At 44.8% G+C, this 16,737-nt stretch overlaps 1 protein-coding gene and 1 long non-coding RNA gene across 2 annotated transcripts in view; one reads left to right on the top strand and one right to left on the bottom strand.

Moving 5' to 3' along the window:
• LGR4 (leucine rich repeat containing G protein-coupled receptor 4) overlaps nt 1–7,307 on the bottom strand; it is a 108,430-nt gene extending 101,123 nt beyond the window's left edge. The window contains exon 1 of the mRNA XM_050755375.1: nt 6,571–7,307. Within this exon, the coding sequence (XP_050611332.1) occupies nt 6,571–6,755 (185 nt within the window). The 5' untranslated portion in view covers nt 6,756–7,307. The remainder of the gene's footprint in view (nt 1–6,570) is intronic.
• Nucleotides 6,197–11,269, top strand: LOC126934737 (uncharacterized). Its single transcript, XR_007719107.1, has 5 exons — nt 6,197–6,296; nt 7,231–7,410; nt 7,577–8,063; nt 8,820–8,955; nt 10,813–11,269. It is a non-coding gene; the product is annotated as an uncharacterized LOC126934737 (long non-coding RNA).
• The last annotated feature ends 5,468 nt before the right edge of the window (nt 11,270–16,737 follow it).

Here is a 16,737-nt window from a genome sequence, read left to right as displayed (position 1 = left end):
ACAGCATTTTATCATCTTCAATCAAGCTTTTAAAAAACCACACTTCACCGAACAAAGTTGGGGGAAAAAAGAAAAAAGTCATCCATATTCTTTTATATATAGGAAAACAAGCTTTAACCTTGCCAACAACTTGAAGGCCACACAGGGTGGTTAAATAGCAAGCTGGGTAACATATTTCTCAATCCAAAACCTCGAGATCAAGTTTAAAACATTAAAAGAGCGGCCGGGCGCGGTGGCTCAAGCCTGTAATCCCAGCACTTTGGGAGGCCGAGACGGGCGGATCACGAGGTCAGGAGTTCGAGACCATCCTGGCTAACACGGTGAAACCCCGTCTCTACTAAAAAACACAAAAAACTAGCCGGGCGAGGTGGTGGGCGCCTGTAGTCCCGGCTACTCGGGAGGCTGAGGCAGGAGAATGGCGTAAAAACCCGGGAGGCAGAGCTTGCAGTGAGCTGAGATCCGGCCACTGCACTCCACCCTGGGTGACACAGCGAGACTCCGTCTCAAAAAAAAAAAAAAAAAAAAAAAAAAAAAAATTAAAAGAGCAAAGCTGTCTTATAAAGAATACTCTAAGTTACATTACTTTTATTTTTCAGAGTTAAAGGCACATTTTGCAGGGTTTTAACTTTTAACCCAAGTATATCAACAAATACTGTACTTTTAAAGATAGTTATTTTTTAATAGAGAAAAGGTGGGAGACAGTCTTAAAAATATTTCCATGAATTACTAAACGATTCTTACAACTTTACTTAATATTCTACTCAGATTCACAGAAATTCAAAGCAAAGAGAGAGGCGTTAGCCATCATCTAGTCAAATGTCCATTATTTATTGATTAGAAGAATGAGAATAAAAGGCACCATCAAGGAGACCAGAAACTAAACTCCAAACTTGCAAGCTGCCAGTACTTTCCATTATTATAAAGATGACTAAAATAAGAAGCTGACAGATAGACTTGACAGAGACAGAGGCCAAGAATATGCCTAAACTTGCCTGGATCCACCTACTAATACAGAACTTTGATCTTTCCTAAGAGATTAAGTTGTCAAATGTTACCTTACAATCCTAATGTTAAGAGCCAAGGGCCTGGACATTAAAAATCACTTATGATACCATAACCGGCACAGCATTTAGTTTGACTGGAAATTATAAAACATTATTGGTTACTATAAGCCTTAAGGACCCCTAAGTGAGGGAATTACTGGTTCATGTCTCTCTTTTTTTTTTTTTTCTTGAGAGGAGTCTCGCTCTGTTGCCCAGGCTGGAGTGCAGTGGCACAATCTCGGTTCACTGCAACCTCTGCCTCCTGGGTTCAAGAGATTCTCCTGCCTCAGCCTCCCAAGTAGCTGGGACCACAGGCGTGCACCACCATGCCTAGCTAACTTTTAAAATTTTAAGTAGACACGGGTTTTACCATGTTGGCCAGGCTGGTCTTGAACTCCTGACTTCAAGGGATCTACACACTTTGGCCTCCCAAAGTGTTGGGATTACAGGCGTGAACCACCACACCTGGCCTCAAGTCTTAAGAATTGCTCAGGTCATATCCAGTACACTTTTGCCTGTGAGGCATGAGTTCCCCATTCAGTGGAAATGTTTCAGGTGAACTGGACAACTGGAGGAGTCTCCTGGGTAGGTGAGACAGTCTACAATTTAGACACCTATACTTCACTTAAGACAATACAGAGGACCCAAAGAATGTATAAACATCAAATTAAGGCCGGGCATGATGGCTCATACCTGTAATCCCAGCACTTTGGGAGGCCGAGGCCGGTGGATCACAAGGTCAGGAATTCAAGACCAGCCTGGTCAAGATAGTAAAACCCCGACTCTACTAAAGACACAAAAAAATTAGCCAGGTGTGGTGGCAGGTGCCTGTAATCCCAACTACTTGGGAGGCTGAGGCAGAGAATTGCTTGAACCTGGGAGGCGGAGGTTGCAGTGAGCCGAGGTCGTGCCACTGCACTCCAGCCTGGTCAACAGAGCAAGAGTCCATCTCAAAAAATTAATTAATTAATTAATTTAATTAAATAGAGAACAACAACAAAAAAACTTTTGGCAGTGAGAGTTGTTGGCTTGTTTTACAGATGAGGAAAATAAGGTCCTGAAGGGTTAAGCATGTGATTCATTCAAGGTCACTCCTGTGAATTATTGACAGATCTGGAACCCAGCTCTCCCTATGCCTGGCAGAATATTTTTTCCTCGCTTATATTTAAAGAGAATCCATTGTTCACTAGTTCAGAAAATAAAGGACCTATACTTAAAGATATTCATATATCGTTCTTGTTTTGAACAAAGTTCACTTGTATATAAATAAACTAACGCATCTCTAGAAAGACACACAACACAAACTAAGCCAACAATTGATTTCTGTAATTCAGAAATCAAAAGATGACAAAACTCTACCATCAATAAATACAAACATGTAGCCACTGATTACTAACCAGACCTGCCAGAGAATATACAGTAGATATCAGAAAATATGTTTAAAAAAATACTTTCAAATGGTATTAGTAAAAGAAGAAAGGTGCTTGGAATAGTGAAAAAAAAAATACACCTTAGGGAAGAATCTGAGATGATCTTTGCAAAAGGAGATTCTTTAAAAACACTCTAAAGCCCTTCAGGTAACTCAATTCTATATAAAAAGCTGGACAACCTGCTCATGTACAGGATACATACTGTGAAGGTTTGAGAGATTATGACTAATTATATGGAAGTGAAGATGTTGAGTAACTTTTTGTACAGTATCCAAATTACTGAAACAGAGTGATTTTCTTTTCCAAGTGTTAAGCCTACCCACAGGAAACAACCAAGGCTATTCTACCCTAGCAGAGTGCCTTAGCTAGTCATGCATTCTGCAACAAGTCTCCATGGCAAATTTCCTAACACACACTTCTAAACACAAAGAACTCCTCCAAGTAATAAACAGGTTCGTGTGAGTTCAACTAAAAGGATATTCTGCTACTCCTGGGATACTTTTATGAGAGGATCATAACCTTATTGTCACCTTGCCATCCTAAAATTGCATAAAAAATATAAAGTCATAAAACTTCTGGAAGTAAGCAGCAGCCTTAGAGGTGATCAAGTGAATCCAATTGCTTCACTTTTCAGATGAGGAAATTGTCAGTGAATTGCTTCATTTTTCAGATGAGGAAATTGTCACGAAAAAAAAAAAGAAAAAAAAGTGAATGACTTGCCCAAGGCCATACAATTATTCAGTGGCATAGTAAGGCTGTGATCAAGTACTCAGGTCCACCACTTTCTTCACGAAGTCACAGAAATAGCCTTGCTAATCTTAAAACTATATGCCAAACATAACCTAGGACGTGCAAATTTGTGCTCAAGGTCTACGTTTCTCAAACACCATAGCAATAACACACAAATGAGAGGACTCACATGCACATTCCCCTCCCCATGACTTCATCTCTTTCTCCCAATCTTGGAATGTAGGTGATTGAGTTATTACCACAAATACGGTAATAACCTTGAATCCTTCTGATTAAACTTTGGAATTTTAATATTAGTAAGATTACGGCCTTGAACACTCTTCAGGGTGAATTGTGACAGGTCAGTCCATTGTGACACAAGATTGAACACTGTCGTTCAAAAACATAAATAGTCACTACAGGGGCAGCAAATGGTGTGAACACAGGAATCCCATTCACAGTACTGAGGATTACATCTGACGCTGTCCCCAGACTCCGGTAAAGCAGCTTTCACCAGGAAATAGACACTGTTAGACTGAACAAGTTTCAACGAGCCTCAAGGAGAAGAAGCAGGTATTCTCTCTCTGGGACCTTCTCAAATCTGGACAAAAGGCTAAGTGCTGAGAATGTTGCATCTGAAAATCCCCTGTAGGAATGGTGTCTGAATTCCATGCCATGGTTCTGCTCTCAGTGTGGCCTTGCATCCTTATTTATTCACTCCAGCATTTTTAAGTGCCTCCTATATACCAGGCTCTGGGGACCCCAAGTTGAGTAAAATAAAATCACTGCTCTGTCAGTCCCAGGATCTCTAAAGTGGAATGCACCCTCCACCCCTGTCCCCAGGGGAGGTGAAAGCACTACTCCAGGACAAGCCATTGAGCAATGAGAAGAAAATGAAGAACTCTGATTAGTAATTATAGTCTCATCTTTTTAACTTCTACTTTCATGATTGTAATTTTCTGTATAACTACAGAGGTTTTTGGTTCACATGCTTCAGAAATTAAGAATAGGTGAACAAACGCTTAGAGACCACGGAACTAGTCTCCTGATGTGTAACTGTAGCTAAGTAAAGCTGCGATGGGAGAACAGACTGGAAGTACTTGGAAAAAGACCCTAGCTGATCACAACATGTCCTATATACGATCAACTGGAGTGTGCAGACCTGCAGCGCTGGCCTCGCTTCATACATGGCTTTTGAGAATCACTGAATGAGCTAGTGTCCCCATGAGTAAAATGCAAATATGCTGCTCTTGAAAACCCTTTTAGAGAGGGTGGTTATATATATTTTTGAGGGTGAAATGAGTAGTAGGGAGAAATAAGGAGTCACCAGAATGTATGATCACTCTACCTATGGGTCACAAATCTAAGAAAATAAAACACATTTTCACAGCACCAAAGCTCAGAAAGTGCTAAAATAATGCTAGTTTAGGCACTCCAATTTAGACTGGTACCAATTATTTTTGTTTCCTAAGCCATGAACACTAACTTAATCTAAGGCCCAAAGTTGAAGATACAGCATTTCACTACCTTCAGTGAGTTCTACCAGAAGATGCTTTGGAGAGAGGAGTATATTCCCATAAAAATGTGATTATTTCTTTGTGGTTTTAGATACTAATGTAAAACAGCCCTTTTCCTTATAGGACAAGTCTACTCACTAAAATGTGAGGAATCTGCTAAACAAGGTCTTTACAACTAGTCAAAATAGTAAAATCATGCTTTTCTGTTCTATGCAGAGCCTTGCAAGAGGTTCAGGTAGAGGGACCTTTCTTTCTGCACAAATTCCCTAAACGTTTGTAGAGAACTTGGGGAAAAATTAGCCCCATTTCCTCTCCACAGGTCTTCTTTCTCTTGATTCAATTCATTCCTGCTCAAACTTTCCCACTTAATGTAACTTTGTGAACAAAATGCTCTTCACCGCAAAGTTAACTTTTGTTTTTCAATATAAGTCAAACTTCACTATACTGAAAAAAAAAAAAAAAAAAAAAAAGACCTCAAATACATAACTAAAACTAACCTGAGACAGGAAAAATAACAAATGGGGAGGGGAAGGCTGAAGGTGAAAGAATGAAACAGGTTCCAAGACAACAGGTCTCGATGCTTACTAAAAGTCTATTCTGAGAGGGCAGGGAGAACACCTTTGCCACCACCGACCTGGAAATACAGCAATGCTCCTGCCTGCATAAAGATTTCTTCACAGGGTCCTTTAAAACTTTCTGTTTCTAAGAGGTCCCTTCCACAATAGGTAAAAGGAAATTCCGTCTACCCGAGGGCCCCTTCCTCTCTCACACGTTTCTTTGACTGCTCCTGATTTAAGCATTCAGCTGGCCACGCAACATAAGAAGCAATAAGAACACGCAAGCCCTGCCCTCAGTCACCCTCTTCCTCCTCTATCCGTGGCCTTTGCCACCACCTCACAACCTAGTTCAGATTCCTCTTCTTTTCTCAAGGGAACATCTAAAGCTCTCAAGTCCCCGTTTGAACAGGGAGATTTTGGAAGTCTGAAACATTTGAGTGTCTCTCGATCTCAGACAGCTCAAAAGAAAAGATCTGTTGGTTGCGTGAAGGTGCATTAGAAACCGGCTGCTACCTTGCAGCCTGGGTTGAGCATATGCTCCGGAACTTGCTTCTCTTCCAACATCCTGCACCTCAAGTCAGCATTCCTTCTTTAAAAGACCTTGTTGGGTAACATCATTTCCACCAAGAGAACCCTGTTAATTCTCCCTTGTTTTCTCGGACTCCCCTGCGTGCTGCAGAAGCCTGGGCGTTAGAGGGGTAGTCCCGAGTGGAGCTGGGGGGAAGTAGGTGCCAGGACGCACTACCTGGATGGGGCCAAATTGGAAGGAGATTCGCCCTGACTGAGGTACAGGTGTTTCTTCTCCTCACATGCTGGAACCCAGGAGGCTCCAGGTGCTTCCCCACGAGACGTGCCTCAGTCTGCAGACTGAGGCCAAGTTCTCGGCGCCCTCAGCCCCGCCGGTGGCGGAACTCCTGCTAGCTGAGCGAGGGCCCGCAAGAGAAGGGAAGGTCGCGTGGACAGGCTGTCCGGGGCAAGCGTGTTTAGATTCCTTCCTCCTCCTTGGCCCCAGATGCCCTTGTGAGTTGGGGGTGTGCGCGGTGGGGTGGGAGGGTGCTTGTGCCCAAAAAGTCTGGGAACGAAAGCTACTGCTGGCTCGAACACGGACTGGCAAAGTGCGGAAAGCCCGTGGCGCAGGAGTGGGTGCCAGTCAGCCCGCACGCAGGTGACCGGCGGACCCCCTTCCCAGGCCCGGGCGGCGGCGGGGCGGGGTGGGGTGGGACTGACCCCTGGCTCCGCCCCGCGGCGCCCCCCGCTGGGCCCCCTCCCCCGCGTCCCCGCCGCCCGCACTCACAGCGCTTGGGTGAAGGCGCTGAGCCCCTCGGGCACGGCCGTCAGCCCCTTCCCGGAGCAGTCCACCCGACGGTCGCCGTCGCAGCTGCAGGGCGCCGCGCAGAGAGGCGGCGCCGCGCCGCTGGGCCCGGCAGAGCCGAGCAGCCCCAGGGCGAGGAAGCAGAGCAGCCCCAGCGGGCCCGGCATTGCTGCGGCCGCCTCCCGCGCCGGCCTCTCCCGCGGCGCCGCTTGCTCCGCTGCCCTCCGACGCCCCCCTCCGCCCCTGGGCAGCCGGCCTGCGGGCTGGGGCAGGGGTCTCTTCCTCGGCGGTCCGCGCAGGCTCGGCCCCTTCAGCAGTCCGCCGCAGCGGCGCAGGGACGCGGAGCTCCGGAGTTTCGCCCTTCCCGCTGCTCCATGGACGCGCAGAGGCAGCCCCGCTCCTCCGGCGGCTCAGGCCAGCAGGGCCGGCCCGGCGCAGCGGCGGGGGCCGCACTCTGCCATCGCACCCGCCTCCCTGTCCCCGGCCTCCCAATGCAGCGGCTCTTCAAGGTTGCAGAGCGCAGCCTTCAGCCATGCCGGCCACTCGCCCCAGCCCCCGCCGCGGCTCTCGCACAAACACCCAGACTCTGACTCGCTCTCTCCCCGCCGCGGATCAATCTCTTCCCGTCCTTTTCCCTTCTAGGGTTGCACGCTCTGGTTCCCAAGCCCCCGGCCGCTGGCTTATGCAAATCACTTAGGTACATGCAAAACTACCCCTTCTCCCGGAGCGCCATTGGCCCGGGGAGGTCTCGAGCTCATTAGTATGCAGAGAAGAGAGCCGCCATTGGCCAAGAGTAGGACCAGAGGGGCGTGTTTCTCGGGTGTGAGTGACAAGGTGGTGGTGGTTGTGGTGGTGGTGGTAGTGGTTCAAGGCAAAATCCCTGACTTGGCTGGATTTGTGTGGCAGGTTGTGGATTGAAGGTAGAAGGATAAGCGGACAAGGGGTCTAGTTTTTCCCTCCCCCAGCCATCTTTTTCTTCCCTCCGCAGAAATTGGATCTCCTAAATTGGATGACCTGGAAAGTAGAACTTCCCTCCAGCGTTCAGTTAAGTTTCAAATGACTCTCTGCTGTTCCAAAGGGCGAGGACGTCTGGAGCTCTGTAAACGGAAAAAAGATTTTGAAGAGGAGGAAAAAAGTTTCCCTCGATGTGACACACATCTTTGGATTTTAGCTATACACTAAGCTAAAAGTGTACCCTCTCCAGTGCGTCACTTCACCTGGGATCTTTACACCTATCTTGATATGCATTTGGTAGCTAAGTCTTACTTAGCAATTCATTCTCCCCAGTTCTCTCTCTGTATTTGGTGTTTTTGGTGACTGCAAATCGGACTCCTTTCGCACACACTTTAAAATCCTGAAACACAGGAATGTTGTAAAGGTCAGAGAAAATGATGTTTCTGAACACTGGACAATTTCCAAAACATCTGAGTGGGAGGTGACTACGGCTGAGAAGCCGGCAGCAACATTGGTGTTAGGTAATTATCAGCATTCCCTCCTCTGCTGGATTTTGAGTCCCTGTGGCCTAATAGACCCCACAGAATCTGTGGACCCCACATTATCTGTACCAACTACTGCTTTAGGGGTACTTCCTTTCTTGCTCTCTGCTGTGGCATTGTTTTACTCTATAATGGAGACATTTGTAATGAATACATTAAAACAAGCAGGATTCACCGGGCCGAGCCCAGTGGCTCACGCCTGTAATCCCAGCACTTTGGGAGGCCGAGGCGGGTAGATCACCTGAGGTTGGGAGTTCTAGACCACCCTGACCAACATGGAGAAACCCCATCTCTACTAAAAATACAAAATTAGCCGGGTGTGGTGGCAGATGCCTGTAATCCCAGCTACTCGGGAGGCTGAGGCAGGAGAATTGCTTGAACCCGGGAGGCGGAGGTTGCGGTGAGCTGGAGATGGCGCCATTGCACTCAGCCTGGGCAACAAGAGCAAAACTCCGTCTCAAAACAAAACAAAAAAAAGCAGGATTTAAAAATAATTATCATATAAAGTTGACTAGCCATCGTATATAAATAAAACTTAGAACAATGGAAACAGGTTGATGCAGACCTATAAGTTTAAAATGAAAAACTTCTATCATCTTTGTATTTGGGAGTTTATCTAAAAGATAATGTCAAGTTGGACACACAAGTCACATACAGTAAATATGTGTAGAAGCTAGAGAGTTTAATATGCCTTCATTTCAAGTTTTAGGAATGACATACCTCCTCTCACTGTAGGGCTGAAAGACAACTTAAAGATCCCCGGACAACTCTGGTTTTATAGATAAGAAATCTGAGGCTCTCAAGAGAGTGTGTTCTGCCCATCATCGTCACGGAACAGCTCCTGGGCTCCTGGCTCCTGGCTCCCAATCTGGTGCTCTTGGAGCCTTCCCTAAGTTGGCTTTCATCGTCTAAATCATTTCCATTATTTTCTAGCAAATTTCATGAACAAATGAAATAAGGAAGAAATTGTAAAGTTAGTTTCTGTAATCGGTTCTTTAAGATGTCTCTTTTTTTTTTTTTTTTGAGACTGAGTCTCAGTGTGTCCAGTGGCACAGTTTAGCTCACTGCAACCTCCACCTCCCAGGTTCAAGTGATTCTCCTGTCTCAGCCTCACCAGTAGCTGGGATTGCAGGTGCCCACCACCGTGTTTAGCTACCTTTTTTTTTTTTTTTTTTTTCTTTTTACTAGAGACAGGGTTTCTCATGTTGGCCAGGCTGGTCTCGAACTCCTCACCACAAGTGATCCACTTGTCTCAGCCTCCCAAAGTGCTGGGATTATAGTCAGGAGCCATGGAGCCTGGCTTACATGCAAATCTTGATTAAAAATGGAGAATGATTTAGTAGGCCTAAGTGGGGCCAAGAAACCAGCATTTTTTTGCACAGCAAGTGAAAGTGACACAGGTGATTCATGAACCACACTTGGAGAACTTTATTCTTTGTCTTCAAATAATAAAGTCTTATGGCTGAAAACTTAGGTGAAAGGAGAGTTTCAGATTTTGAAAAAAGGAAAGATGCAGATTTTACTAAAGAATAAATTCCAGGCCGGGCGCGGTGGCTCAAGCCTGTAATCCCAGCACTTTGGGAGGCCGAGACGGGCGGATCACGAGGTCAGGAGATGGAGACCATCCTGGCGAACACGGTGAAACCCCGTCTCTACTAAAAAATACAAAAAACTAGCCGGGCGAGGCGGCGGGCGCCTGTAGTCCCAGCTACTCGGGAGGCTGAGGCAGGAGAATGGCATAAACCCGGGGGGCGGAGCTTGCAGTGAGCTGAGATCCGGCCACTGCACTCCAGCCCGGGCGACAGAGCCAGACTCCGTCTCAAAAAAAAAAAAAAAAAAAAGAATAAATTCCTATTGTCTATTAGATGACAAATGTAAGAAAGGAAGATTCAAATTTGTAGCTTAGCCAGGAAGATAAAAGATCAGGAACAAAAGACTTGGGTAGGTAACAGAAAAGATACGATATATTAAAGTGTTTGTATTTCTTATTTGCTACATTTTGTGTGCTTTGCATTAAAGATCAATTGGTCAATTAGTCTCCATCTCTTGAATAAGATGTCCCAAGAGAGCATAAAGACAAAAAACAAAAAACTAATGATTAAGATACTACCTCAGATAACTAGAGAAAAATGATCGGCTCTTAAATAAACCATAAGGACTGAAAAGATACTGAAATAAATCAAATAAAAATTGATGGCAAGCAAAAAATAATATGGTCTCTGTCTACATACTAGTTCCTCTTAAAGTTTTCACTGGTTGGCCGGGAGCGGTCGCGGTGGCTCAAGCCTGTAATCCCAGCACTTTGGGAGGCCGAGACGGGCGGAGCACGAGGTCAGGAGATCAAGACCATCCTGGCTAACGCGGTGAAACCCCGTCTCTACTAAAAATACAAAAAACTAGCCGGGCGCGGTGGCGGGCGCCTGTAGTCCCAGCTACTCGGGAGGCTGAGGCAGGAGAATGGCGTAAACCCGGGAGGCGGAGCTTGCAGTGAGCTGAGATCTGGCCACTGCACTCCAGCCTGGGCAACAGAGCGAGACTCCGTCTCAAAAAAAAAAAAAAAGAAAAAAAAAAAGTTTTCGCTGGTTTGGGATAAGTAAATTTGCAGCATCCACAGGCTAGATAAAAAGTAGAACTGGGCTGCAACCCCTCTGTATACGTGGCATGGAGCTTTTGGGCCATGAAGAAAGTACCCTATGGTAGTGATGCTTGCCTTGGTGTCTTTGTGCAGAGCACACAGGGCTTGTTGACTGGTGGATAAGCTGGACTTCCCTTCTATCACCCCTTTACCCGAGAACTCTTATAAACATAGAACCTGAACAAGTATATGCAGAGTCCCTACCTGTTGGGTGAATGGTTCCAGGTGCTCTGTTACAGCAATAACAGCTCAGAGACAGTGGGGGCTCTCAGGAAGTGCTATCATGATTGACTGGATAAAAGTCCTCAAACATGTAGAATTTCACTTTTTATGAAATATTTCAACTTAGAAATTGTTAATGGCAATCAGCTTAAGAAATAATGTTACAAATGTAGTTTATATTCCCTTTGTACCACTCCCCAATCATATTCCTTTTCTTCCTCTCCCTGAGAAGCACTTTCCTAAACTTTGTAATTAATTCCCATGCATATTTTCATGATTTTCCTATGCATGTATCCCTAAACAATAAACACTATTGTTTTGCATATATAAATCAACATCATTGTATACTGTTCTGCAACCTGCTTTTTCACTCAACCTGTGAGCATAATCGATGTTCATGAACTACATGGCTATTGTAACTTCATTTTCATTACTATATAATATTCCACTTAATGAATATGCCCAGTGTGTTAGGGTTCTCCAGAGAACAGAACCAATAGGATATATATAGAAATACAGAAAGAGATTTATTGTGAGGCATTGACTCACACAATTATGGAGACTAAGTGACAATCTTCCATCTACATGCTGAAGGCCCAGGAAAGCTGGTGGATTTGTTCTAGTCCAAACTCGAAGGCCTAAGACCCAAGGGAATCAATGGTGTTTTGGTCCGAGTCTGAAGGCCTGACAATCAGGAGCAGTGAAGTCTGAGCTGAAGACAGATGTCCCAGCTCAAGCAGAAAGCAAATTTACCTTTTCATCCTTCCACTGTTTTTTTATTTTTATTTTTTATTATTTTTTTAATGGAGTTTTGTTTTGTTTTTGAGATGGAGTCTCTCTCTGTGGTCCAGGACGGAGTGTAGTGGTATGACCTCAGCTCACTGCAGCCTCCGCCTCCTGGGTTCAAGTGATTCTCCTGCCTCAGTCTCTCAAGTAGCTGGGACCACAGGCATGCACCACCACACCGAACTAATTTTTGTATTTTTAGTAGACAAGGGTTTTCGCCACGTTGGCCAGGCTGGTCTTGAACTCCTGGCCTAAGTGATCCACCCACCTCAGCCTCCCAAAGTGCTGGCATTACAGGTGTGACCCACTGCGCCCAGCCTTCCATTGTCTTTTTGTTCTATTCAGGCCCTCAATGGATTGCACGAGGGCATCTTCTTTTTTTTTTTGAGATGGAGTTGCACTCTTGTTGCCCAGGCTGGAGTGCAATGTCATGATCTTGGCTCACTGCAACCTCCGCCTCCCAGGTTCAAGCGATTCTCCTGCCTCAGCCTCCCTAGTAGCTGGGATTACAGGCATGTGCCACCATGCCTGGCTAATTTTGTGTTTTTAGTAAAGACGGGGTTTCTCTATGTTGGTCAGGATGGTCTCAAACTTCCGACCTCAGGTAATCTGCCTGCCTTGGCCTTCCAAAGTGCTGGGATTATAGGCGTGAGCCACCGTGCCCAACCGACACGAGGGCATCTTCTTACTCAGTCTACTGAATCTCTTCCAGAAACACCCTCACAGACACACCCAAGATGTAATGTTTTACCAGCTATCTGGCCATTCTTTGCCCAGTCAAGTTGACACATAAAATTCATCATTATTCTCAGTATTTATTTATCCATCCTCTGGGTTAATATTGTTTATTTTTATTTTTTCTAATAACAATTCGACTATGGATACTTTTGTATATATTTGTTCATACATGTAACAGTTTCTCTAAAATGTGTATATTTTCTTTAAATACTCATGTGTATATGTGTGTATGTGTGTGTGTCTAGAGGTGGAATGCTGCTGGGCACTGTGGCTCATGCATGTAATCCCAATACTTTGAAAGACCAAAATGGGAGGATCACTTGAGTCCAGGACTTCGAGACCAGCCTGGGCAACATAGCAAGACCCCATCTCTACAAAAAATTTTTAAAATTGGCCAAGCTTGGTGGTCCACACTTGTAGTACCACCTACTTAGGAGGCTGAGGTGGGAGGATGGCTTGAGTCCGGTAGGTCAAGGTTGTACCACTGCACTCTAGCTTGGGAGTACATGATTGGACAATTGCCCGCCAGCCTAGGACAAGAGCAAGACCCGGTCTTAAAAAAAAAAAAAAAAAAAAAAAGCAGAATTGTTAGGTTGTAGATTATGTGCATTTACCATTATTAGATGTTGCTAAATTGTTCTCAAAAGTGACTGCAGTTAGTTATGTTTCCCTCAGAAGAGAATAACAACCCCTATTACTCAACATCTTACCAATACCTGATATTGTAAGGCTTAAAAGTTTACGAATCTAATGCATAGGAAATGAAATCTGTGTGGTTTAAATTTGAGTTCCCCTGATTCCAACTGCATATTTTCATGTATTTATTGGACATTCTTGTGTGCTGTTCTATGCATTGCCCATTCATTTCCTTTGCCTGTTTGTTTTCCGTTGAGTTGTTTATATTTGCTTTTATGGTTTTATAGTGGGGATCAGCAAAGGTTTTCTGTTAAGGGCCCAGTAGTAAATATTTTGGACTTTGTGGGCCATATGGTCTCTGTCACAACTATTCAACTCTGCCATGCAGCACAAAAGCAACCATAATACAAAATAGATGTCATTGTATTCCTGTAACACTTCTTTGACAAAAACAGGTGTTGGACTAGTTCTGGCCCATAGGTCATAGTTTGCTAACCCTGTTTTATAGGATGTTAATCCTTTATTAAAATATACTCATTATTTCTGTTTGTTTTTGTTTGCTTGCTTGTTTTTAAAGGACAGGCTCTTCCTGTGTCACCCAATTGCATGCCATGATCTTAGCTCATTGCAGCCTCAAACTCCTGGGCTCCAGGGATCCATCCTTCTCAGCCTCCAGAGTAGCTAGGACTGTAGGCTCGCACCGCCATGCCAGCTAATTATTATTATTACTATCTTTTTTTGTAGAGACCTAGTATTGCTATGTTGCCCAGACTGGTCTCAAATTCCTGGCTTCAAGGGAGCCTCCCACCTCAGCCTCCCAAAGTGCTAGGGTTATAGGAGTGAGCCACCACGCCCAGCCTACTGATTGTTTTGGAAACAATTTACATGATTATGTAAAATTCAGAGGGACACACCTCAAAGGTAACGATCTTTTATTGCAAGTTAAGATCAAGCACTTTCAAAATTGCAGTCTCCATGGTGACCTCATGCTGAAGATTATATTGAAGACTGAGCCATGAAGAGTGCAAGCTTTAAAATGCCCTGCTTTCTAGAATGAAGGACACAGAGGGAGTCCTGGGCACTTAGAGTTTACCTTACCCTTTGTGTAAAAGGCACCCTAAATATTTTTGACCCAAATAATAACATAACCTGTGAGAAATAGTTACAGAGCTTAAATAAAAGCATAAGTGCAAAAAAGCTACCTGAAGTGAGAAGCTGGCTATACATTAAAAATATACCTGTGTTGGCTGGGCGTGGTGGTTCATGCCTATAATCCCAGTACTTTGGGAGGCGGAGACGGGCAGATCACGAGGTCAGGAGTTTAAAACCAGACCAGCCTGACCAACATGGTGAAACCCCGTCTCTACTAAAAATACAAAAATTAGCCAGGTGTGGCAACGTGCCCCTGTAGTCCAAGCTACTTGGGAGGCTGAGGCAGAAGAATCGCTTGAACCTGGGAGGCAGAGGTTGCAGTGAGCCGAGATCATGCCACTGCACTCCAGCCTGGGCAATAGAGTGAGACTCTGTCTAAAAACAAAACAAAACTATGTGTGTGTATATAGATTTGTATACAGAAATACATAAATATACATACATACATATTTCAAAACATGATAGGATTAGGGAATAAAGGAAAGAATATCAAGTCTAATCCCTACTGATCAGATATCTGATATGCACCTACTCTAGTGAGTAAATCTTCAAGGTAGTGCATAGTTTCTAGGCTCTGATGCCTCCATATTTGCATGGGGAGCTTTGGGATGGAAGAGCTTTCACATTAGGCCCCAGAGGCTTGCAGTCATTCTATCATGGTCTCAAGGTACTTTTACCCACCTTATCAACATTCCTAGAGTGGTCCTATTACGCACAGGAAACAGCATCTAATTTTTTGGGCTAATTGAAAACAATGATTTTTTTGAACAAAAAATAACAATGTAAAATTGTTGACAAATTTTAAACATCCTTTTAAGCTACACATGTGACCAAATTTGGGCTTCTTGGCCCTCTTTAACTGTACCTAGAGCTGGAGCGGGGGTGAAAGATGGCTGACAGCAGCACATGCCATTTGTGTAGAACTGATGGGACCTTTGGGAAGTGAGAGCTGGTAGTGAGGCTTCTGGCAGGACTGGCTGAAGGCCACTCTTGAAGCCAGCCCTTTTTCAAAACATCACCTAAAGGAATCTTACTCTCTTGAGCTGCTTGGATATTACGGGGTCAGATAGCCTTTCAATACTTCTGAAGACCCATATTGACCCAAAATGTCAAAACCTTTGGATACATATCAGAAATATGGAAATACCTAATCCTTCCTTCCTTCCTTCCTTCCTTCCTTCCTTCCTTCCTTCCTTCCTTCCTTCCTTCCTTCCTTCCTTCCTTCCTCCCATATTGACCCAAAATGTCAAAACATTTGGATACATATCAGAAATATGGAAATGCCTAATCCTTCCTTCCTTCCTTCCTTCCTTCCTTCCTTCCTTCCTTCCTTCCTTCCTTCCTTCCTTCCTTCCTTCCTTCCTTCCTTCCTTCCTTCCTTCCTTCCTTCCTTCCTTCCTTCCTCCCTCCCTCCCTCCTTCCCTCCCTCCGAGACAGAGTTTTGCTCTTGTTGCCCAGGCTGGAGTGCAATGGCGCGATCTCGGCTCACCGCAACCTCTGCCTCCCAGGTTCCAGTGATTTTCCTGCCTCAGCTTCCCTAGCAGCTGGGATTACAGGCGTGTGCCACCACACCCGTCTAATTTCGTAATTTTAGTAGAGACGGGGTTTCTTCTTGTTGGTTAGTTTGGTCCCAAACTCCCGACCTCAGGTGATGATCTGCCCACTTCAGCTTTCCACAGTGCTGGGATTACAGGCGTGAGCCACCGTGCCCGGCCATACCTAATCTTTTCTTTTCCTTTTTTTTTTTTTTTTTCGAGACGGAGTCTCGCTCTGTCGCCCAGGCTGGAGTGCAGTGGTGCGATCTTAGCTCACTGCAAACTCTGGCCTCCCGTGGTCACGCCATTCTCCTGCCTCAGCCTACTGAGTAGCTAGGACTACAGACGCCTGCCACGGCGCCTGGCTAATTTTTTGTATTTTTAGTAGAGACGGGGTTTCACCGTGTTAGCCAGGATGGTCTCGATCTCCTGACCTCGTGATCCGCGCGTCTCCGCCTCCCAAAGTGTTGGGATTACAGGCGTGAGCTCCCCGCGCCCGGCCGCCTAATCTTTTCTAAATCTGATTTTCTTTTCCTGATCTTTCCCTTTCAATTCTAACACAAGAGGAAAATGAGACTCAAGGGAGCAACTTCTGAATTACAGAACCACGTGTGGGTTCCAAAGTCTGAATGCATAAACTACTGGTGAGAAATAGAAGTAGGCAAAAATTAAATGATTGTTCAAGAAACCAGATGTTATAAGAGATAGAAAAGTAAAGGTAAAAAAATCAGAATAGAAAGGCAGGAACACTACCAGCTGGTCAAACTGATAATTTGTTAAGACCGAAATACCAACACAAAGTTTAGCCATGGAATTGGGTAGTTTTCACTCCCTCAGAATCCCAAATGAAACTTTGAACATTTTAGAAAGATATTAGCATGACACAATTATTTCAAGAAACTACATGCAAAATCTGCGCATACCACGCTGATGTGTAATCAGAAAACCA

This window comes from Macaca thibetana, chromosome 14 (genome assembly GCF_024542745.1).
Source record: "Macaca thibetana thibetana isolate TM-01 chromosome 14, ASM2454274v1, whole genome shotgun sequence".
In the NCBI taxonomy this organism is placed as follows: domain Eukaryota; kingdom Metazoa; phylum Chordata; class Mammalia; order Primates; family Cercopithecidae; genus Macaca; species Macaca thibetana.
The sequence above is the reverse complement of the archived record's forward strand: the minus strand, read 5'-3'. Positions and strand labels throughout refer to the sequence as shown.